The following is a 25,583-nucleotide window of genomic DNA, read 5'->3' as shown; positions in this document are numbered from 1 at the left end:
CAACCCCCCCCCCCCCATTTTTCAAATTCTTCATTTTTTACTTGTTGCTATAACGGCTACAGGCATGATATCAAGATGTGATGCATCCAAAATCTGTTGACATTAGTTAGTTTGTTCACCATGCAAAGTTTCATTGCATTATGACAACGTTAAAATAGTTTTTGAAGACTTGAAATTCAACGGTGGGGGAAAGTGGAAGTGGAAAAGAGCTAGGAAACAAATGGTAGAAGGGGTAAAATGGGCTCTTTTTCCTTTTCCTTCCACTTCACATAAGCAACCATTTTATGGTGTAACGAGGGGTTCTACAAGGTTGAATATGAAGACCAATTATGTTTATTATCACCTAATTACTTAAATTACATAATTTTTTTAGTAGCATTCGGATTACAAGGCCAAAATTTTACTAATAAAATTTTGCAGGTGGAGGAAGGAAAAAGAGCCGTAAAATGAATCTTTTTAAGGCGTTTTTTCACTCCCCATCTCCGGCCAATTTTGAACTTTAATTTTGAAAATCTTTTTCAAGGTTTCTCATGATGCATTGAAATTGGACATTGTGATCAAATTAACCTCTGTGAACAAGTTTTTCTCCATACCTTACTTCGTACAATCACGCGTTTAGCCAAAACCTAAAACAGAAATCGAAATTGAAATTTTAAAATTTCGGAGAAACTGGAAAAGAGCCCATTTTATAGTTTTTTTATTGAGTTATAGTTTCAACGAACTGTATTGCTACATCTTGTAAAGGCAGTCGAGCGTGACTCAAATCAGGCGTGCTCTTAAATCAGATTTCGACCTTATTTTCCGAGCAACGCGATCAACTTTACATAGGTTTTGATCGCCTCGACCAAAATGCCTTATGCCTAGACCGGCGCGACCAAAACATGTTATTGTTTGACAGATGCGACCAAAAACTCTCAATTTCCGACAGGCGCTTACCAAGTTTTTACCTAGTTAGGCCCACTCAATTATATTTTGGTTAAGTTTCACGACGCAAAACTAAAATGACCGATATTGCGGTTTTTGTTTTCAAAATAGTCGTTTCTGCAAAAAATGTATGCTTGTCCAAGCGCAGTCCAGTTCTATTACTTCTGCATTTTCCAGACTTAGTTGTTTTGGCTCTTTTCCAGTTCCCCCTTTCAAATTCAACTTTGAAAAGCTTATTTAACCTTGTCATAATGCAATGAAATTTGGCGTGGTGAACAAATCAACAACTGTGAACAGATTTGTTCTTCATACTTTACAGCGTAACATCACGTATTTAGCCGTAATAACACGTAAAACAAACATAAAACTCGGTATTTTGAAAGGTGGGGGGGGGGACTGGAAAAGAGCCGTTGTTTTGATGAGCGAAGCTTTTTTTCGCGACTCAAGGTAGGTTTTTGCGTCTCGAAGTTTCACGTGGTAGCACTATTGCAACCAAAATCGGTCGAGCTGTTGTAGACCTAAAGGCACAGGTCAAGTTTTAGCTAACCCTTACACCTTTTATTGCCATGGAAGGGATCAAATACACGATTTGAGGCTTTCTAAGTGATCGCTTTACCATATGTTTTTTTTTGCTCTCCTTTTTCACCCTGTTTCAAATTTTATTTTTTTCACAGATATTTTAGAGCTAAATGCATGATTTTTCATAATCAAGTATATAAAAAAATATTTAGACATACAGTTGCTTTGCTGACCAAGAAAAACTCCATTAAAATGACAAGGCCAATATAATTTTTATTCCAACGGAAAAAAGTCCATGTCAAAAACGAAATCGAATCGAACTAGCATGGCATATTATAGAGAATTTGTTGCAGGCTTTGTTAGAAGAGGGCAAAATCTTAAACGAGGAGGAATCTCAAGAACTCGAAAGATGGCTGAAAGTTCCGGAGTTGACTACAATTTTTCAGTACCATGCAAAAGCGTTCAAAAACTACGAGACTTACCAATTGATCAAACTATACCTCTTTGAATTCAACGGCATATGCAATGGAGTCGAACCCGCAGTTGAGCAGGGTTACGAGTATGACACAGGAAACATCGTTGATGCTGTCGAGTTATTTTTCTATTTTCTTTACAAACACCTCCTAGGATTTTACCCGGGACCCGCGCCCCCCTACTCGGTCTTAAAGGACTACGTAAAGCCAATTCGAAGCTCGCAAGAGCAAGTCTTGCTGACTTTGGGTTCTCGTGGCTACAAAGTGAAAAAGGTAAGAAACAGAGCTGGCTGGGATATAGACAGACTAGATAACAGATCAAAAATGAGAATGCACGAAGAAAAGTATTTGGAGGAAAAAGCGGCCGCAAATGTTACGCAACCTTATGCACCATACAAACCTGTGAGTCTGTTACAAAATCAACCAACACCGAAAAGAACAATTTCAGCAACCAAAGAACAAGCAAGACGAGAAACTACAGAACAACCTGCTAGTGTATTTGCCAGACACGAGCAACGAGACGCCCGGGAGAAGAGTCGGCTGGCGAGAAGAATCCAGAGAAATATTCGCAGTCGATCGCAAACCGGGGCGAGTCTGGCACTGGCGCCACTGGCAGAAGCAGAAGAGGAATGGGAAACTGAGCCGGAAGACTATGCCGAGACAGGGTTTGGGCCGGAATCAATTGCTGAAGAACCATCACCACAAGATGAATCGGGATCTGAAAGTGGTTCGGGATCCGGGTTTGAAACAATTTCTGACGAAAGCTCCAACTGGGAAACAGAGTCCCAAAGAGACGAAGTCGCAACTTCAGAAGCAGCTCCTCAAGATCCAACTTCACTTCAAGAATCGCAAACAGAAGACCAAAATCAGGAGGAAGAGGAGCCACCGGATCTCACTGACCAAATACTACAGACTCCTGATAGAAAAGATAGGACCTCTATTTCTCAAATGTTGTCTATTAATTCTCAAGTAGCAGCATTAGGAGGAGGAAGAGCTCCCAGGCAAAACAGGGAGCGTCCGCCCAGAAGTCCATATACCGGTGGTCGACCGACGGTTCAAGTACGGCCGCGTGCTTTCCGAAAACTTCGATTTAGATCTGCACAAAAACCGCAACCAACTGTTAATTTAGTCAGAGGAGGTCTGACCGCTAAGAAAACATTAACTTGGCCTCCGCCGCAGTATTTCACTCATGACAAATAATTAATCAGATGTAACAAAGAAAAGTTTAACATTTTAAAGAAAAGACCAAGGGAAAAACCAAGCATAGATTTTAACATAAAAATCTTTTCGTGAGCTTGCAAATTGGGTATTCAAAAAAAGGCATTTGTCTTTTCATTTTTCATTTACCAAAAGTTACCAAAATTTTTTCTCGATAACTTCTAACTGTGCCTTGAATCACCAGGCGCTCAATCAGAAATCGGCCAAAAGAAAAAAAAGCGAATACGCAACAGCAAAAAAAGCGCCGATGATCGAGTTTGAAAATACAGACAAAGAACCTCTATTCCTTGAACACTGACTCTTAGGAGCTATTATCATGACAGGAGGTCCAAATGCAAACAAAATTTTGAGCCACTCAAATGTATTTTGTTCATACATCTGAAAATCATACTCTTCAAACTCTGGCCAAGTGAACATTCCATTTAGTTTGCCATTTAAGATGCTCATTAATTCAGTACCACGTGCCGAGGGGAGGAAGGAGTAGCATAGGCGACCTCCATCACCCACCCCCTCAGTTCTGGTTGCATAATTTATTCAAAGGATTGATACTATCTTATGACAGCCATATTTCTAGCCATTTTGTTTTTACTGTTTTTAAGTAACTGTGGCACCAAAAGTTTCGCCAAAGAGGGCTCCTTAATAAACTTCGAATATTCCGACTATTTTGTTTAAAGTTCTTATGAATATCTTATCATGAAAAATATGCTTTAAAAACTTGAATAAAAATCTTTGTTTTCACGAAGGTTGTAAAATACCAGCACAAAGTCGAAGAATAAAAATACGCACCGCTCATGATATCTTTGATCACTTGTTTACTTGTCTCTGATATAAGACAGAATTTCGTGCACCAAAAAGAAGCTTATAATGATGTTTGGAATGCGTTTTATGTAGTAAACATGCCAAAGCAAATCATAAAAAATAACGCAAATTAGCACAAGTATTAACGTGATTTAACTTTGATGAAAAGAGCCTCGTTAAAACACTCGAGAGTGCTTACACGTACTTTGAGTATAGCTTTAACTAGATATAACTTTTCATCGCGTTTTACTATAAGATAGAACGTTTTTTACAGAAGTTGTTTTCAGTAGAAGAATCATTCAAACATGTCGGAAGCTCTTCGTGAAAGACGAGAGAGGCTGAAGAAAAAATCAGCTCAAGGTCAGTTTAAAAATCAGTTTAAAATTGGTGGTTCTTTTTTTGTTTTCTGCGCCTATCTTGTAAGGACTAACGAAGCGCTAGTACAATGATCGTGTCGACGTCTCTTTAAATCCTTGTCAGATTTGTGTAAGGATAAAATCTATTTGTTTTAGTCTCATTTTAAAGTTGGAGGGCGATATTAAATTTTTTGCCATAAGAATCTAATTATTATCATGAAGCTGTTTTGCAAATCCGCATTCAAGATCATGAGTACCGTATGAATAATGAACAAAACATGAAAAGAAAGCTAAAAAAAATTAAAAATTCAATATACAAGGGCGTTTTATGAAAAAACATTCAGGTCAATAATTTCGAGTTTTCGAGCTCTGCCGCAACCCTAGAATCACTACATTTGCTAAAGTTTTTCAGTACCACAGCCAAATGTTTCGTCAGCGCTCTTCCCTCAAAATTATTTCGCAAGGACACCAAAATCGCATTTTGTTTAGAATGCCAAAAAGTTCCTGTGAAATTTAGTGGGATCTCTGTTAATATATCCCCCCTTTTGCCAAAAGGAGATATTCGTTATAAGGTATAAGCTTTCATATGCTGAACCATTAATATGTTTCTCTATAGAGGATATATTCGTTACTAGTTACCCGAGGGGGGATATAGTTAAAGAGATCCCTTTACTGTCTGTGAGGAATGTATGTCCTGGTGGCAAATTGGCCATAATTCAATCGCAATGTCAATCGAAAATAATGAAAGCGAAACATTTTTCATTGAATGAAATATAAAATAAAACGTACATTGCTAATACTAATTGATATTAGTTGAAATTACAAAGGATAAAAACACAGAAATTAAATATAGAAGCAATTTAAATTGTCAAATATATATATTTTTTACAGGTTGTTTTTCCATAGTCGGCCTCATTTTTTTTCAAGGCAAAGGTTATGATATAAAAATTAAGATATAAATCAATGTGTGAAATTTTTTTAGCCGCCGTTATGAACATGTTTGGCGGAGACGGAGTCAAAAAAGAGGGTGAGTCATCCGACGCCCCCGCCCCCCAAATGCAACCAGAAGAAGAAATGACAATTCCTGTGGTAGAGGAGTCGGCAGTGCAATCAGCGCCGGGTGGCTCCAACCTATTCTCGGCAGCCAATCAGATTGAAGATGAGGCCGACGAATCAGAAGATGAGGACAAGGTTACATTTTATAATGGGCCGCTTTTTGTTAAGACCATTTCCCGAAGGAACTATGACGTAGAGTTTTTTCAACGCACTTTGACGGCCTCAAAAAACACAACGTAGGGGATCACGTGACAACGTAGGGGATCACGTGATATATCATTTTAAAGCCTTTGTGAACAATAATCATGGATCAGATTAGATACAAAAACCAAAAAAAAAACGGTCAAAACTTTTTCTTGTTCAGAAAAACTTTCCGATTCTGAATTTCAGACTGAATCCCCAGTCTAATCATTCCTCGAGTTTAGCATTAATTTTGATATTTTTACTTGCTCTTCTAAGTTTTTAACCAATGCAGTCCCTTCAAATTAGGTAAACAAAAAACCGAAAAACTTTGAAAATTTGTAATTATATCAAACAAATTTTTCCAAACCAAGTTTTTAAAAAATGATTTTTTGGAGTTCATATATTTTTCATTGCAAAAATAAGCGTGATCAGACGACTCGGTTTTAATTGCACAGCAATCGTTTATCCATATAAATTTTTTAATACAAACATGCGATATAATTCTCACTGCTGATCGACCAAAAATGCCGAACAAAACTGCTGGCATCAAGGTGAAGTACTGAATATTCCGACTGCCTTTTAAGGCCCATAGAGGATTGATCGATATAAATTTGAAGAATTAATAAAAAAAAATTAATCATTTTTGAGATTATTTTAGCAATCATCCCCCACACGCCATATAAAAATATTGTGATAGTTTTTGCTCCTAGTAAGGTACAAAATTTGACAAGTATCATGCTTTAGTCAATTTGCAACAACTTCTAAGACGGATTAAATCTCCGTTTACGCGTTCATAGCTCGCGCGTTAAATGTAATTATATCGCGCGTTAATTGTCTCATTCCGGCCATACTGTCCCAACTTGATAAAAAAAGATCACAGGTGAAAATTTTTGTCAGAAATGGCTAGTTTAAAAGCCGAAATTTTGTCTGGATAAGAAAATTACGGAGCTCAAATATTCCGTCACTTTCCTCGAAAGTCGGAACAAAAAATTTCATTCACACTGAATTTCCAATTCAGTTATTCCTCGAGTTCCAACTTATATTTTTACTATGATGTTCGAAGTGTTTTTGTTCCGACTTTCGACCAAAACGGATTATTTTTTCTCGGTGTGTTTTTTTATTTAGTCAATTTTCACCGGTCGAAACAATAAATTTCAACGCAAATTTTTTATACCCCATTGAAGATATCGACTTCCTGAGTTCAAAATTTAAAAGGTCTTTCACCTCCGGTTATTTTCTGTAAAGATCTGGGTATTTGAAAATTGTCAAATTTGCCATGTTCTGGACTAAACTATGCGCACTTTGAAGAGTTTATTCATAATGCCGAGAGCGTAACGCGATCTATTTATGCGCGGCGAATTATTCCGCACTGCAAAATTGTTCCAAATTGAATTGAGGCTAGCTAATTGATAGTATTAGTTTCGTACGACTCAAAAATTTACGCTTTGTTATTGTCCATAATGTATAGGTTCTCAATTTTTTTTCACAAAAACTCTTTGATATGATTTAAGGGACAGTCGGAACATTCAGGGCTTTGCCCTGATATACGAGCAGTCTTGTTTTTTAGCGAATTTTGACCTTCTCATAGAACATATATCAGGAAAAAAAAAACTTATAAAAATGCCCTTAAGGGATCTCGAATTGCTTATAGAATATTTTGGCATAAATTAAACATTTTGGAGAAAAAAAACAAATGTCAAAATAGGAGTCGAATGGGAGTTACTACAGCCAATTAGCTTGAATCCTTTCAACTTCAAAAAAATGCTGAGTGCGCGATAATTCGCAAAGACAGACAAAATCGCGTTGCGTTTTCTGCTTCATACATCAAATTTGGAAATTAGTTTTCAACCAAAAATGGCGTTTGCAAACCGCACCCCCAGAACTTTTAAGAAAAAGTATCAAGGATAATTTTTTTCCTACTCAAACACTAAAACTGAAAGGGGTTATCATTCCATTTTTTGGAATATGCAAGGTTAATTATTGAAAAATTGCTTTGTTTTGATCACTGAAGTTGGTCTGAAAAAAAAACACTCAAAAAATTCAAAAGTCGGAAAAAAATTTATCTTCGAGTTGTTTAGTATGCAGCAATACATGTTCTCCTCAGGATTACTGATTCACTCAGAAAAAAATGTTGTCTCTAAAACCTTTCACTTTTTTATTTAGTAAAAGCAAGACAAAAACGTCACCAACTTTGATATTAATTTCAACACTGACTCATATAAATTATCTAGAATCAATTTATAAAATATTCTTATCTACACCAAGAGAAAACAAAGACAAAATGCGTAAAATCAAAACGGAGATCTTATTTGTCTCATTTTATTTCCTTAAAATGCTCCTGCAACACATTTTTAAAAATTTATAATGCTTAAAGCTATTTTTTAGCCCAAAAATCACAATCCTGATTGTTCGTAAAAAACCTATATTCACTTCTTACAAAACACATGGCAACCTTTCATTCCGAAAAAAGTGATTCCAAAAACATATGTACCAATAAATGGTACTTCTGTATGTACATGGATGTGCATACTTTCCAATTTAGAAAATGTCATTTTTCCTTCAAACTCTTATTTTTTGTCAATTGGAAAGCAAACAAATGTGAACCTTATGAAAAAGAAGCAACAATGTCACAAATATATACGGCTGAAGGTAATCAAGGGATTTCACTTTTGCGCAAACAAGACCGCAACTGGCCCGAGAGAATATTAAAGTTTGGAAGTAAAAAATTCAATGGGACTGTTAAACAAATCTTTGTGTAGAAAAAAAGCAAAAAACGGTAGTCCCTTAGTTTCTATGAGCGGTTCAGACTTGCGCCAAAAAACTGTCGTTAAAAATAGCATTCCATCCTTTTTTTCTTTCATCAAAAACTATATATTATCGAATATCATGGAAAAACATTCGGAGTTGAGTCAACAACTACGATCCGTAAAGAAAATATTATACAACAACGCTAATCTTGTCCAGAAAATTTTCACACTTTTGCATAAATTCTTGCACTTTTTATGATTTTTTAGAGGAGGTTTTTTATAAAAGACCGCTTGAGATGCGTGTGTAATTCTGTTGCAACAGAACCACTATCATATCAATTTATTTTGCCCGAATGCTGAATCCGATCCGAGAATATTTTGCGCTCCCATTTTGGGGAGGATAATAAATGCCGTTTGTGGTTTTTGCACAGCAAGTTAGGTCTTTTAATTGACAATTTTCTGGTCTTTTAATTGACAATAATTTTTCCTCTGAACCTTAGCTGCTGTTCCTGCCAATTTCCACCTTTTAGATAGAAGGATTTAAAATGCAATGTATGAATGTTTTCGCATCAGATTCAATGGAAGTTAAAATTTTGAAAAAATTATGGATCACAAAAATTTACTAATAATGCTTGACTATTCAAAAGTACAAAAAAATCAACCATTCAAGCGTTTGCAAACTGAAATTTCGAGCCGAAATTTAAAAAAAATTATTTTGTCTAATTTCTATCATTGAGATTTCAATGAAATTCATTTCTTAATAATCATCACGAGGCCAAAATGAGTCTCTTTAGAATTGTGAGCAGATTCGGCAACATGGACGCTCTCTTTGTTCTTTTTTTTCAATCTCTGACAAAATTTTAACATGTTCAAAGACATGTCTCTGCAGTCCAGGAACATACAAAAACAAAATTGTGCACCTATTCAGTGCACAGTTTGGCCATGTAATGTTATTGAATCTTAAAATATTTTTTCGATTGCTTCATTTTCCAATTTCGGAACAGGTCAGTTTTTTTTATTTTGAAACTTGTTCATTTTTGTTTGGGCCAATTTTTTGATCTCAAACTTTGCTTTAACTTTCAATTGCCTGCTGCTGATTTCATCGCGCATGTTTATTTTAGGCTTCTTCTTCTTCTAGATGCCAACTGCTTTTAAAGTCAGTAGCTTAATGCTTTTGTTAGCTTCGTCATGAGATTCCGGCTTTCTTCTTCTCTTTCCCACACTGCCGTAAATGTTTTTTTTTCTCGGTGTTCATCTATTCCAGTGTTAGGATTTCTGTCAATTTGACTAACAAAGGTGGAGTTAAAACCCTAACACGATGTCTTAAAAGCTACTGTTGATTTTAGTTCAGACAAAAAGGAAAAAAAATACTTTCAACTTTCTGTATTGAATGAAATTGGTGCGTTGATTATGTTCCGCACCTTATTTGAAAAGAGCAGACTTCCATTTTTTTGTAATGCACCATCAATAGAGGTGGTATCTCTGTACAATCAATACCCATTAATTTTGAAATTTGCCTGGGCTCTTGTTGATGTTTCCTTTGATGATTTTTATCAGGATCCTCTATGCAATCTTATCAGTCTAAGATTCTGGGCATTGGCGGTTAACCCTTTAGTTTTTATTTACTTTTATCGCCTCGTCAATCATATTCCAACTTCAATTGCTTCTACAAATTTGCTAACTTTCGCCATCTATTATGTTTTCTTTCAATGGAGTGGAGCTAATTTCCTATGAGAGAGAATGTTTTCGGTATCAGCTAGTTTTAATAACATCCAAAGGTTTCGTTTTTGCTTGAATCCACAATAAACTAAATGTCCAAGAAAACCAAGTTGCCTAAAATGCCTTTTCTAGCTTTGTTTTTTTTTCTAGATCAAATTGTAGCATTTCATCTCTCCTTTTTTATTTCGTCGCTAGCGTTCCTCTCGTCAATTCTACCCTGTATTTTTTTCAGATCTGAGCAACTTAAGCTGCAAAATATGAGCAGCTTGTACAAAGATCACCACTTTTTTTAAAACCGAAACGGCAAAAAAAATCAGGTTGTAAAAAACTCTATTTCACATGGTTCAGCACTAGAAGTTCAATCTGTGAGGATAGGAATTTAATCCATCGTGAGAAAGGTGTAAAGGGAATTGTTGAGTTCGTTTTTTTGCTTGCCACGCAAGGCTAAACTCGCACGGAACGAAACAAAAGAAAACATACTCGCAGGACAAAAAGCAAAAAATAATCAAAACAACAATAACAGGTTAAAGAAAAACCACCCACTTAATTCCTCTCTCTATTTCGGGTAGTGCATTTTTTTTTCTCAGTGAGGGTCTGTTTTTCGAATATACTGTTTTTCATATCGGTCCCGGTAGGTTGCGCTATTCTTTTACCCGCTATGGCTCGCGTTTTTTCTCCTCTTCGATGAGAGGTGCTTGGTCACAGGAATGAGCAAAATGCCCGTTCGTTTTAGAAGCTCTTCAAAATCAGAAGGGCTTTTTCTCCTACAATACTTTTTAGCCCAGATTTGCGCACCTTTTGCCTCTAGATAATTAAAAAAAAATGTAGGACTCCAAGGTCGATGGTTGTGCAATCTCCTGCTATCAGACATTTTGGTGATATCGTGCTACAAAATAACATCTTCTTTGCAAATTTTTCTCCATATTGATTGCTGATGGGTTGAGCGAAAATCTGGTAATAGTTGTCACGATAGTTAAAAATGTTCTCTCTTAGTGGAATATCCAGATCGTTCAAGCTGAGATATAGAGAGCTAGGTGCTACAATGTAAAACATTCTCACCCTGACATTACGAAAGAATACATATAAAAATGAGACAAAATTCTAGTAAAAAGCAAAACAGTTGAATAAAAAATTGGGAGTTCTGTACAATTCTATGTACACTTTTGAGAATTTTGAGAAAAAAACAAGATTATTTTACTGATTCCTCTTTGAGTAACACAGGTTTAGCTCAACGCTATAGTTTTTTTTTAAAATTACATTAACTAGATTGAAGGAAGTAAATCGTAAATTAATTTTTTTCATCATCTTTCTAATTTCATTGATGCAGAATGATTGTAAACGTTCCAGTTTACAAATACACATTGGTACAAACAGGATTAGCTCTAGTCGTCAATGGCTTACAAAATCAAAAGCAAACAGGCATCAAACTGAGTTTTAGAAGTTGCGCAACCTTCAATACAAAAAAAGTGTGATGAATGACTTAAAATTACCATCGAGAAGTGCTAAAACAAAAAAATGCAGGCAAAGAAAAGGAAGCACTTTGATTAAACTTGTGATTCACCACCCATCTTGATGATCCGATATTGGGGAGTCACAGACTAAAAAAAGCGAAAAAAATGCGCCATATCACCCATGCTCATGTAGCATTAGCGATGGAGAAACTTAAAACTTGTATGACTTCTTTAAAATCCTCGTTCTCCAGCAAAATTACATCGAAAAAGCTGTACAGAGTATTATATAGAAGGTGCAATTCTATCTTTGCCGGCCAAATTGTTTGACATCTCACCACAAGGACCTAGGAACATAATTGTAGATCGAAGTTCAATTGGAGTTTTACTGACCGAGCCGCCAACAACAGTTAGTTAGTTACATTAGAGGAGCTGCACACCAGGATAGAGAGGCCGGCAATTAACACAGATAGCGAACACCGGAAAGGGGATACTCCCGTTGGAAAGCTTAAAAGCAGTGTGAACGTGATAATGGTAAATCTGATTTTAATTGGAGCTTAATTTACTAAGCCACCAGCAACAATAAGTTATTTTCAGAAGAGGCGCTGCACAATAAGGAGAAGCTGCAAATTAACAAACGCGACGAGTTTAAAAGTACGGAGCTGAAACTAAAGCCATAGTTCCAGAGGGATGTTTTGATAAAAAATGAATTTTTAACGTTTTCGCAACTATGTGCTTACTCATTATTTTAACAGTAGACTAAATTCAATAACAAGAAAACATCAATAACCGGATTTTTCCACATTGTTTTACATAAAATTGGTGCTAAACACTCAATTTGAAAAATTTTCCAATCACAGTCGAAAAAATTTGTTTTGATTAAAGTACTTGTAACCTCTAAAAATAATTAAAAGATTTTTAATCCATCTGTCTGGATATTTCTGACTCGTAATTTCAATTTAGACGAGTACGTTTCTGAAAAAAAGACCAAAGCATTTTAGAAAAAAGTTTTCAGTGTCAACTCCCTGCTTCTAATTTCATCGCGCGTATTTAGGACCGGTCTCTCTTTCCTGACATGTATCAATGTTTCCTGATGTGTGTTGATATTCCTAATAAATGTCATTTAGTATAGTTCCAGAATCGAATAATTTGGCCTAAAACATATAATATTGGAATAAATTACATTTTAGCGCGAAATTAGTAATAAATCAAAAACAAATTACTTAAACACACACAAATTTGTAGCTAAGCGTAATGGAATCATAATATTTGTTAATAATTTCAGTAATTACTGCGATTTTTGTCTTGGTTTTTCACAATCAATTACCAGTTGTACTCCCACCTCAAATCTTTATATGGATTTTAAAAAAACTCATTTGGAAATTAGTCCGTAATTATGCGGCCATATATGATAAACTTATCAACTGCCACAAAAGTGTTAAATTTCTGAGAGTTTGTCTAGAAAACGACAATATACTTGATTTTTTGATTTTCAGGGTACCTGAAAACGCTGTGTTTTCGAACCAAGCGGTAAACAGATTTCAGAAAACACTTCTAAGAACAGAGATTAAAAAGGCAAGGACAGATGAGAAAAACGTCGAGGGCAAACTAGAGAGGGCGAGAGGCGCAGTACAGAGGGGTGTGGATGAGAAGTTTTTGCCTTGCGTAATGAAACATTTAAGTCTTAGGGGGACAAAAATGAACAAAAATAGTTAAAGATGTCCATCAGAAGAATCTAATGAAACTATCAGAAAAAAAAGCAAGATCGATCACTAGAGGAGCAAGGTGAGGTCTCGGTAAAAGTTCATGATGACGTTATATTACCAGGTTGGTTACAAAAAGTGTTGTCATTAGGGCCGAAACGTCCTGTCAGGTATCAATTTAATGTGACATAATTGTAAAATTGCTGGGGAGATCTCTGGGGAGATCTGTGAGATCTAAGCAGGGGGAAAGCTTATGCTAAAAGTGTGAAACAAACACTATCTGACAAGTGCGTTTTGAAGGACCGAAAGTATCTGAAGAATAATTGACTAGTTACGGTACCGTATGTTAAGGGTGTTGATTTTTGTGTAATGAGGAAGGATACCTACGAGAACAAGTTATCTGATTTGTTAGATTCAAGTCAGTTCAGCGAAAGCCACGGAACAAGTGATACGATTGTTATGAAGATAGAGAAAAATATCATTGAGGAATTGTTGGCTCTGAGGAAAAAGACGAACGTAATTTGAATCTCTATACAAGGATGAGGTCTACTGTGGGCAGTCCACTAAGATTTATGTGTTGGCGAAAGTTCATAAAAGAATACCCCATTGAGACCGGTCATCTCATTGCCTGGTAGCTCTTATTAAGGTAAGGTAAGTTCTTGCAAAAATTTTTGAGAAAATTGAGGGCGCAAACATCGAAACCAACTCACTAGAAGCAAGGAAGTCTTCGAGAGTATTAGTCTCAAGCCCGATGCAAATGTGATTTCTCTATAAGTGACAAGTTTCTAAACAAATGTTCCACACAAAAAGTAATTGATATAGCTCTTAGAAAGCTGTATGAGCAAGATGAACTACCATCAGTTGCTAGGAAAACCATGAAGAGACTGATGAACATGGCATTTAGGCAAGTCCATTTCAAAAAGCAATGAAACATGGTACAATCAGAAAGATAGTTTGGCAATGGGGGCATCTCTTGCCGCTTTATAGCAAATCTTTGGCTGAAGCAGTACAAACTGCACTAGGCATATATCGAGGGATGTTCCCAAAATTTTCTTTTCAAGCCCAAAAAAATTGTAATAGAAATTGTCCCGAGTGCAATAAGAAGGTCACGCCCAGGTCGAAAGGCGTGGAATGTGAATGCTGTTTGAACTGGTATCAAGTAAAATGCGGTGATACATCAGATGATGAGTATCTAAATATTAACGAAAATGTCTGATACTGTAGAAATTGCGTCGCGATAATGGAGAAAAATAGTCAAAGCAGCATGCTAAGTATTTTTTCCGTTACAATGACGATATAATGAGGACATTGAAGAGTGATTCTGAAGAGGTGCTACGGGCAGCAAACTTACTACATCAAATTTATAGTTCACAATAGAAACACCAAACACATCTGGGAATTTGCCATTTTTGTGTTTACAAGTTAGTATTGACAAAAGCAGGATAAGTAACTGTGAATGGTGTAAGAAACCAACAGATATAGGTACCATACTAAATTTAAGCAGTTGCGCCCCCATCATTACAAGAGAAATATGATTGAAGTAACTGTTCACCGGATCTTTCGCAATACGTCTATATGGAAAGTTTACGATGAAGCTATGGAAATCAACCGTAAGCAGTGGTTGGATAACCAATAACCGGAAAACTAGTCGACGCGGGTTGTGTCGCAAGCCCTCGAAAACAAAAAAAGTTGGCTGAGAAAAGGAAGCCCGGTGATTATAGCAGCAATTCAGCTCCCATCTTGATGGTTCAATAAAGAGGGATTCACCGTCAGACCTTAGCAAAAAAGTGCGCAACATCATCAATGCGTAGATAATATTCACGAAGAAGAAAATGAAAACTTGTATGTTCTTTTTAAAATCCTCCTTTTCCAGTGAACTGAAATCAAACGTGGTATGCAGAATAAATTGTTGTGGGTTTAAATCCACCTATGTTGTTCAGACGGTCCGACAATTCACCGCAAGGGTTGAGGAACACCAAAAAAGGATACCCCAGTTGGAAAGCATATAAGATATAAGGCAGTGTGGTAGTGATAGTGGTAAGTCGGACTTTAATTGGAAGATAATCGAGCAGGCCACCAGCAGCCTTAAGTTACTTACACTAGAGGCGCTGCCACTCAGGAAACACAGACCGGCAATTAACACGTGCGACAAGTTTAGAAGTAGGGAGCTGACACTAAGGCTACAGTTCAAGAATCGATAAATTCTGGCTTTCAGAAAAATATTGAATTAATTTACATGTTAGCATGAAATAAGCGACAAAAGGCAATTGTATAAGCGAAAAATTGAAAACTCTCATTAATTTGTGACCTATTAAAAAAAATTTTTTGTGACATTCGACCAGAATGGCCAAAATGCAGTCTCTGCAGAATTCGGTATTTTAGCAGCAAGCCTTCCGAGTTGGCGATTTAGAACGGATAAGGACGTTATTTGAACGATTAGCCAAACGGTGAAGGCTAGAAGATTCTGGAATTCTAATTTTTAAAAATTCGAATTATGACGTCATATTTCTGAGAAACGTCAGAGACGGCCATTTTAGCTAAAATAGCAGAAAGGAACAGAACAATTTTTATCTGCGATTACGAACAGTACGAAATCGAGACTAAAAAAAACAACAACGAACTACCGAACAGCAGAGGACGTTCCGAGTTGCAACTATTGTGCTGTTACAATAGTTGCAAGGCCGTTGCGAGCAACGGTGAAGGGTAAAACCCAGCCTTCCGAGTTATTGTGAACTGGATATTAAGAAGCTTGATTCACCGGATTCAAGAATCCGGAAGGGTCTCGGGACGTGGACTTTTATGAACTTATATTGAATTTTAGCATCCTGTCATGTCCTGACTTGAATTTAACTGATATTTTGATTAGTTTTGACAAGGATGAGGTGCTAGGAGTAGAGGGGAAAGGGTTGATCCATCTTCGATGGAGATGATGATTTTTATCTACTGAACAAAAACAATAGTAATATAATAAGTAGTAGCCCTGTTTTTAGGAGTGACCTCGTGGTCTGGGGATACTGAGACCCAGCCATGAGCTCACTATTTTTGCATGTAATCTAGTTAATTTGAGCGTTCTGGTCGAAGCCGGAGAACAGTAACGTTTTTGTCAGCCTGATGTAAGAAAGACCACCGAAAAGTACTGGCTTGGTAGAGACGGTGAAAAACATGCAAAGCTCTGTTTAGACGCTAGCCAGTCGTCTTAAGACTTAGTTTTGTTATCCGTCGATATGTATCTTCCGGGCGAATGTTACATGTATGTTTTTATGGCGCTCCTGGGTGTTATTCTTTTTTAACATCATGACCGGCAGAACCGTTAACGAGCATTCCGCGCCGAGCGGATGCTCACATTAACGCCCTTATTAGGCCTAAACCGCCGGGGCGGAAGGGTAGTTCGGAACGCGGAAGCCTTCCGGATTGCCGTGAATAGTTTTTTAACCTAGTTAAGACCGAAAATTCACGAACCAGGAAGGGTGGGGGGAATCGCGAACCCCTCATCCCCTGAGTGGTTTGTGACCAAAAACACTTAAAGATATAAGCAAAACCAAACAAAAAATAGTATAGTATCCAAGAAAAACAAAAAACATAAAAAATAACCGAAAAAACCAAAAACAGTAAAAAAGTAAAAAATCAGTAGAAATCATCCCCCCAGACAAGATGTGATTCAACCCCCCCGTTTGTTGTTGATAGATATATTGTTGTTACAGGCATTTATATCAGTCAGGATCGTTAAGATCATTTTTGTAGCCCGTTTGTGGGGCTTGTACTGTAGGGTTATTTGAGCATTTAAGCACGTTAATGATAAATTGCGCCCAATCCGGAAGGGTCAGCTGATTTGCGCTCAATTCGGAAGGGTCCGGGGTGAAGACCGATCCGGCAAGCAGTACAGGGAACAACAGGAAGAGGCTCAACGACAACTACAATCGACTGTTGGGTATCGTTAACAAGTTTTGTATCCCTTTTGGTACAAAAAGTAAGATAGTAATCTGTGGGGGGCTCGACAGTGCTGCACTGTAGTGACCCTTCACCGAACTGCGAATATCCGAGTTAAGCACCTTAATTCGGAGATTAAACAAACCCGGAGGGGTATAGTATTACTAATATTATTACTTATATAGCCTATATTAATAGTCTTATATCATTTTTCAGTGAAAAACAACGAAAACAGACCGGTTTTTAGGGTCAAAATAGCGATATTTTGATCCCCCCACAAGTCGCGATTTTTGAGATATCGATATTTTTTGAAACGGAAAAAAGCGCTAAGTTAGTGTGTTACATCGTAACTGCACTACTGTAACAAGTAGAACCGGTTAACTTTAGTTCGGAAGTGGTTGGAACTAGTTTGGTACCAAAAACCAAATTTTCCCAATTTTTGATAGTAAGAAACACTAAAAATTTAGAAAATTTTTTGAAATTTTTGAGGTAGGACAGTAAAAATAGTTGTTCGGACAACGTCCACTAGTGAATCTACAAGTCTTAAAATCCGCTACCCGAAAGCCTTCCGGGTTGCAGAGAAATCGAACATAACGTGTTTGATTTGGTGGATTCATCAATCCGGAGGGGTCCAGGTAGCATAGTTTTTCGCAAATTTTTTCTACAATAGCGTTTTAGATCGGGTCTTTTGCATTGAACTAGAAGAGTATAGGCCTTCTGAGCTCGGATCAATAAATTTTAGGTCGAAAGGACCAGATTTGCGGAAAAAGTTAGGCGGAACCTATAAGAGAGAAAATTTTTTGAGTTCGGAAAAAAGACGTTTTGGTTAATAACTTTGGAACTACTGATCATATCGAGTTGATCTTGGTACCAATAGATCAGAAATTAGCTGAGCTTACTAATAGGATCAGAAATTTTTCGGAAAAGCGAGCGAGAAAATTTTTTCAGATTGTTTTTAGCAAATTACACAAATCCGGAGAGGTACACCCTTCACGTTTTATAAATTTTTCTAAAAAACCCTTATACCCCTACCAAAAGTTGATAGCGATTGAACTAAGTAACTTAAGACAGTTCTAGACAAAAAGGGAGGGCTGAAGGCACAAGACAACCATAATAGAGTCGAAATTAGGCAAGTGATAAGACCCTTCACCGTTAGTGTGAATTGTCAAACAAGTGCCTTAACTTCAATCCGGAGGGGTCTAGGAAAGGATCCTATACCCTTCCCAGTTAATTCAAACAGCATAAGAGCAACGCAGAACGTATCCGGAGGGGTATAAGCTGAAATAAAGAAAACTACAAAAAGCTACTTTGACAGAGCTAAGGGCTCCGAAGTCAGAGGGGTCCGAATCCGGAGGGGTCTACTTTCCACAAAACCGGAGGGGTCCGAATCCGGAAGGGTCTTATAGTCGCTAATTCGGAGGGGTCCAAATCCGGAGGGGTCTACTATTAACTAACTCGGAGGGGTCCCAATCCGGAGGGGTCTATATTCTGACAGTCCGGAAGGGTTCTATTTGTGCCAATCCGGAGGGGTATCATTTTATTAAGGACTTAGGTGAACGAAAGAAAAACTAAAAAGCGAGAGGTATTAGGTTATTAATACACAGGATAGGTATCAGTGACTGCGCTGGTAACTTGCCTTTCGATAAGAACAAGACTAATACAAAACAAGTCCAAACTCGGATATTCGCGACACTAAGTCTAAATTAAAGAGAACGTGGTTCATTGGTGTGGATTGGACATAATACGTTTTTGGGAAAAGTGACTGCCCTGAGGACTTTAGTAGGTCTAGCTCGGGCAGTCCGAAGGCAGATAGGTAACACAGTACTCGGTGGGTGCAATAGACGCCCACTTGAGAAAATCACTGCCTTCAAAGTTTTGTCTGTTTGGTGCAGCACCAAGCAGGGAAAGCTTTTTCTTTAAAAGACAGGTTCGACTATTGTACTGCGACTGACTAAGAGTACAAGACACATACGTTTTTTTTATATATACATTCATATTGTGTCAATATATATTTTTTTTTTGTTTTTTGATTTTAAATCAACCTAAGCTGAGCTTGATTGGGTAGTGAGTACACTATCTTTTAAATTGACTGATAACATCATATTGTGCTAGTTTCCAGATCTTTGGACCGATAATCGGCTAGTGTGAATAAATTTTATACAAACTGTACTCTGACAACATACAGGGATTCGTGGTCACTATTTAATAGAATCTGGTGAAATTTATTGTGTTGTGTCATTATTATTGTTAATGAAACTATAAGGTCTCTAACAATTGAGTCAAGAGTAGGCATAGGAAAGTGACAAATAAAGAATGAGTTTAGACAAGTCAAGGATACCAAAACGAGGTAATAGCTCTAGGAAATTCATACCTGAAAAGCAAAGAAAAACGATGACCGATCCTTTTGTGGATTGGATCAAGCGAACCCGGTCCGATAAAAAGGGGACGGTTTCAGGCAGAATGGTTGAAACGAGAAGTCAAAAGACCTCAGAAGAGCGAAGAGAACTGTTGGAAGTGGAGGTCAATACGGACCATACCATGAACGACAACCAGGGAGTAAATGGACTGGAAGGGAGAGGCAGAAGGCTGGCGAGTGAATCTACTCCGGTAGAACAAGGCCATGATTTTGCCACTTCCACCGGGACGTTGGATCGAGAGGAGATGTCGGAACTGTCCGACATCTCAACTGAAGTAACGGCAACTAGAAGATCTCCGACAGACAACACTATGATGGCAAGCGGAACTGGAAAACAAACAACCTCATCATCGTTCTCAGAAAGAATGAAGAACACCTTCGGAAACATCTTTCCATTCAGCATGGGAGGAGGAGCAGGAAACGATGGGGAGTCCCAGGAGGAAGAGGATGAAGAGGAGCAAGGGGACTTTGGATCTCAAGTCAGTCTCAATAGTTCGATCCAGGAGAGTGAGGCACACGTCGGAAGAGAGACTAGAACTATGGATAAATTTGGTGTAGTGACAACGATAAGCAAAGAGGCAAACACACCAGGCCAGTCAAAAGACTTCGCGATTAGGACAACTTCAGAGCCACAAACTGGAGAGAGTAGAACCGGAGGGCTAGGCAACGCGTTAGCGGATCCTGAAATAGATAATGATAAAACGTCAAGACAGAGAGTCAAGGCCCGGATCTCTACCAGCACGAAGCTACCTGGGACCGACAGAGTTACACCACCACATGTGACGCCACTCATGGATAACGGGGCGGCACTAGAGGAAGCCTTAAACAACATAGTGGGCAGTTTAGGAGAACAAAATGAACAGATGTCGATAAGGATGAGTGAACTAGAAAGAGCAGTTCACATTGAAAGAGAAAGTCTGCGGGAAGAAATAAACCGCAACAGACAAGAAGTTGACAGAAGCGAAAAACGCTTGAAAGAAAGAACGGACGAACATATGACGAGGAACTTGTCGCGAATGACAAGAGAAGCGGAACAGAGGGAGTTACGCTTAAGAGCCGACATGGAGAAGTTAAGAATTCAGCAAGAGCAGTCTCTTGGGTCTCTTGACACAAAGATAGATGCGATGATGGAGAGGCGAACGCAGGCTATCATGGATAGGTTGGACGGGCTACTAAGCAGCAAGAGTGGACCAAAAGAAGGAGAGCCGAACTCGGGAGGTCCCAGCAGGGAACCGAGGGTGAACTTCAATGAACATCAAAGGAGGAAGACAAATGGATCCACTAGAGGCAGGGGCAGTTCATCAGGCTATGCCACAAGGGGTAATACAGCATGGGGCCCGAACAGTAGAGCAAGTTCAACGGGGAACAGACAAACCTCGAACGAACGACCAACGCAAAGCACACATGCGACCGGGAGAAGCGATTCTGGCAACATGGGGCATACAAGCCCGAGGAGGAGTCACATGGGCCAAGCGGGAAACGCTCATGGTGATTCGGATTGTAGGGATGTACCGCACACAGAGCCTTCGACAAGGTGTGAGGACACTCAGGCGGGACACTCAAGGGATGCTACGGCAATGGCCACAGCATTTGAACCCCTGAACAGGTCTTTGGAGACATTCCTGACGAGGTTATCTAGAACCAATGAACGCAGTGAAAAGTCCAGAAGAGTCTTTAAGAAACCAAGATGCTACAAAGACGAATCTGATGGCTGTATTGATACCTGGATAGAGGTAATGAAGCTGCATTTCGAGGAAGAAGACTTGTCTGAGAGACAGGAATGCAGCGCGCTCACCAGCAACTTAGAAGGGACAGCCCTGAACTGTGTCATGGCCAAGAAACAGTATCAACGTGACACTGCTGAAAAAATCTTCGAAATCTTATTGAACCGTTTCGGATCAGGGGTGCAGGGGCACCAGGCGATGATGCGCTTCGAGAAACGGAGGCAGCGGGAAGATGAAACTATAGACAAGTTTCTCGATGATTTGGAAATGCTGAGAAGACGCAGCCAACCGGATGAGTCAAATCGAAGGATGAACCTGGCCGTAGCCTCAAAATTCATCGATGGTGTGAAAAACGATGAACTTCGTACGATGCTAGCAACGCATTACACACCACTATCAACTAATGCGCCAACACCGGAGGAGTTGAGACTCAAATCGAAAGAGTATCTATTGCTGAAACCTCCTTCGAGATCTGGATATTACAAGAACAATTATGGCAATTTTAACAACGGACCAGCGAACCAAGGGAACAATTGGTACAAACCGAGGGACGATATGGACAAGAGACGCTCTTGTGCTAATTGTAGTTCAACAGACCATCATGTGTCAGCATGCCCAGCTTATAAACAAGGCATGAAAGCAATAGGCTTTAGCCTCGAGGACGAAGATGCGTCAGAGTTGGAACATGAGGATTTCATGAGAGGAGTAATTGCGAAATTCGGCCCGAGGTGTTTCTTTTGCAACTTGGAAGGTCATTTTAAATCAGACTGTCCACAATTCTGGGATGCAGTGGCAGACATCAAGCATCCAAGGCATGAAGAAGCTTTATCAGGAGTGAAAGCGAGCAAGGCTCGACTTTTAAACGAAGCAGAGGCACGCAGGAAGGACAAACCTCAAGAGCTGGCGGCAAAGAAAATGCAAGCGGTAACAGGAGAAGCATGTGAACCGGAACCAGCAACTGCGGCCGATGACTTCAAGATCGATTACAAGGCAGCCGCAAAGGATGCTCTAAATAGAGTACAACAGGAACTGGTGACGAAAGAAATCGAACAAAAAGTGAAACTTGAACTGGAAAATGAAAAGCTTCAGGAGCAACTGAATACCTTCGAAGCAACGGAGTTCGAGGAGACGAAAACACCAAGCAGTTTAGATATGAAACTTAAAGTGATCTCCGGTAAGAGGTTCGGCATGGCGCCACAGGGAAAGAAGATACAGTCGATAATCTCAGTGGCTGGACACCAGGTAATAAGAAATTTGAGTGAACCATCAGAGTTCACTTTAATGCATTTGGACACATATGCAGATTATCTGAGGCAGGTGGAGCCACGCACTGAGTCGAGAGCTGTGCGAGCACTACTAACGACGGGTGGCCCTCGCATGAAGAAACTTCATGGACGCTACTTGGAGGTCTATGGGCCGTATCAAATAATGCTGAACGTGGATGGAATCAGCATCTACACCAGGACTTACATAACAACAGATGATGACCAAATGGGGCAGATCTATTTGGGTGAAGAGGAACTCAAAGTCCGCAGGATAGGCCATGACGCCATGATGGAACAAGACGCGGTACATATTGGATATGAAGCAGATGTGACAGCACACCTGCTTGACACCAACGGAACAAAAATCGGAGTCACAGGGCTTCTGGACACAGGCGCGGTGGTGAGCGTGATGCCGATAAAAACCTGGGAGAGAATGGGCTTCACGCGGGAAGATCTGATTCCTACGAATCTCCGACTAGCCGCTGCAAATCGAGGAGCTATCTACGTAGCCGGAAGAACACCGGTGACGGTCCTTCACATGGGAGGACGGAACCTTTGGATGAGCTTCCTGGTGGTAGAGAATCTGGACGACGCCGACCAATTCATCTTGGGCAGAGATTTTGTCAGGAACTTTGACGTGATGATTGACTTAAACAACGGTCTAATACGGATTAGAAACCCGGACCGAAAGTATGTTAAGAGACCCATTAATAGGATAATAACAGATGAAAATAAGGTACCAGTTTTTTTGGATAGAAAAGTAAAGTTACAACCAGGACAAGCTGTAGTAGCGATTTTTAGAATGAGAAATTTAAATTCGTTAAGTGATAGCAAACAGGTTTGCTTAGTACCGAATCCAAATAGTCAGAGTTCGGTGATTTTAGGCCGGAGCTTCTCGGTAACGCGAAACGGACTGTGTGTCAGTGTGTTGTTGAACACACTGGACACCACGGTTTCAATCCAGCGTGGAAAGAAGCTTGGTTACGCATTGCCGATGAGGACCGACTATGAGGAGACAGAAAACTCGAAGAAATATAGTGTGAAAGACTGTCCTTATCATGCAAATAAAGATAAAATCTTAAAGAGAATTAATGAATTAAAATCTATTCATAAATTGTTTTCAATGAAATCCGAAACGGACGACGGCTTATCAAGCTGCTCGAATTTTCCGGAACGCCCCTCGTCATATGAACTAGATTCTGACAAACCGGTTTTGCCAGAAATAGAACATTTAAAAGGAAAAATAGGTGAGGGAGATTTTGAAAAATTGCGGGACCTCCTAGATCGGAACGCCGAAGTATTTTCAAAACATAAGGCGGACATCGGTTGCTGTAATTTCGTCGAACACGAAATCGAACTAGAAGAGGGCGCCGTTCCCCATAGGGAAGGCGCAAGGCGAATGACGCCACATAAATCGGAAGCGTGCCGAGCGGAAATAGAAATGTTGCTTGAATACAACATGATAGAACCCTCGAAATCACCATGGGCTTGCGGAGTAGTAATGGCGAAAAAGAAAGGGGGGCAGCTTAGATTTTGTTGCGACTTTCGTTACTTGAACGCGGTAGCGATTAAAGATGCGTACCCGATACCGCGAATAGACGAGAGCCTATCCAAACTTGGTGATGCAAAGTTCTTCACCACATTGGACTTGGGTTCTGCCTTCTGGCAAGTTCCTCTGCGAAAGAAGGACAGGGAGAAAACAGGATTCGCGTGCGAATTGGGGTTGTACCAGTGGAAGAGGATGCCCTTCGGCTTGTGCAATGCAACAGCAACCTTTCAAAGGCTGATGGCTCAGGCTTTGACAGGAGTGACCAAAAAGTACGGGAATCTCTTGATGTGCTACGTGGACGACGTAGTCATAGCGACACCAACCCTGGAGGATCACATTGATCGACTCGATGAGGTCTTCGGATGTATGAAAAGAGCAGGCTTGAAATGCAAACCATCGAAATGTGAAATCCTTAGGGATTCGATCAAGTACCTGGGGAGAATGGTGGACCGGCATGGTGTGAGGCCAGATCCAGAAGCAGTAGAGGCTGTGCTGACATGGAAAGCTCCTAGAACGGACACACAGCTCATGAGCTTCCTAGGGTTTGCCAATTACTACCGAGAATTCATAAAAGGATACGCGGACAAGGTGTACCCGATGCAGAAGCTGATGCGCAACAAAGGGAAAAAGTTCGAATGGAACGATGAGGCACAAGTTGCTTTCGAGAACATAAAGCGGGAACTGTGCGAAGCGCCAGTGCTGGGCATGCCTACAGAAAAGGGCATGTATGTCCTTGACACAGACGCATCGGTAGTGGCCATCTCAGGAATATTGCATCAGGAGCAAGAATGGAACGGAAGAACAGTCCTCCGTCCCATTGCATACGGCAGCAAGGTCTTGAGTGACACAGAGATGAAATATGGCGCACCGAAAGCAGAAATGTTTGCAGTAGTCACCTTCGTGGAAAAGTACCGTGCATACTTGGGGAGCGCTCCCTTCAAGTTACGCGTGGACAACAGAGCGTTATCCTGGTTGAAGACCTACTCGATGGATCAGAGTTATATTGGTAGATGGATAGTCAGATTGGATGGCTACCATATGATAATCGAACATAGGATGCGTGATAAACATCAGAATGCTGACAGTCTCAGCAAGAAAACTGAGTTCTATGAAAGATTGGAGCAGAAGCAGGCCAATCAGGCGGAAGTAAAGGAGGGATTCTCGTTTCTGGACAAAGAAACTTATGAAGCGCTTCCCTTAACGAGATGGTTGGATAAGTCTGGACATCCAATTCCAGGGCATCCTGAGTTACCTGTAGAGAAAGCAGCTGAGATAAAGATCCTGTCCAAGGAGGATCCAGTCCCCTTAGATTTGTTGCTGCGCTCGAACCTGGTCCAGCAAGAACTCTCTCGCATGAATATAAACAGCCTCTCATTATTGGATAAAACGGTGCAAGTCACACCACAAGTAATGCGGATGCTGGGTGGATTGTTAGAAAGAGAAGTGACCAGAGATGACCCCGAGTGGACAGCAGCAGTGGCATCGCTAACAGTCAGTAAGAAAGTGAAGATCATGCCGTCCAGACAACAGCACGAAGAGAACAAGAGGGATTGTAGGA

The 25,583-nt window shown here is 39.5% G+C and overlaps 1 protein-coding gene across 1 annotated transcript in view; it reads left to right on the top strand.

Moving 5' to 3' along the window:
* The first annotated feature begins 4,079 nt into the window (after positions 1-4,079).
* Positions 4,080-25,583, top strand: part of LOC134840636 (large ribosomal subunit protein eL14-like) — a 40,189-nt gene continuing 18,685 nt past the window's right edge. The window contains exons 1-2 of the mRNA XM_063856580.1: positions 4,080-4,292; positions 5,271-5,479. Coding sequence (XP_063712650.1) covers positions 4,238-4,292; positions 5,271-5,479 — 264 coding nt within the window. The 5' untranslated portion in view covers positions 4,080-4,237. The remainder of the gene's footprint in view (positions 4,293-5,270; positions 5,480-25,583) is intronic.

This window comes from Symsagittifera roscoffensis, chromosome 2 (assembly GCF_963678635.1).
Source record: "Symsagittifera roscoffensis chromosome 2, txSymRosc1.1, whole genome shotgun sequence".
NCBI lineage: Eukaryota > Metazoa > Xenacoelomorpha > Acoela > Convolutidae > Symsagittifera > Symsagittifera roscoffensis.
The sequence above is the reverse complement of the archived record's forward strand: the minus strand, read 5'-3'. Positions and strand labels throughout refer to the sequence as shown.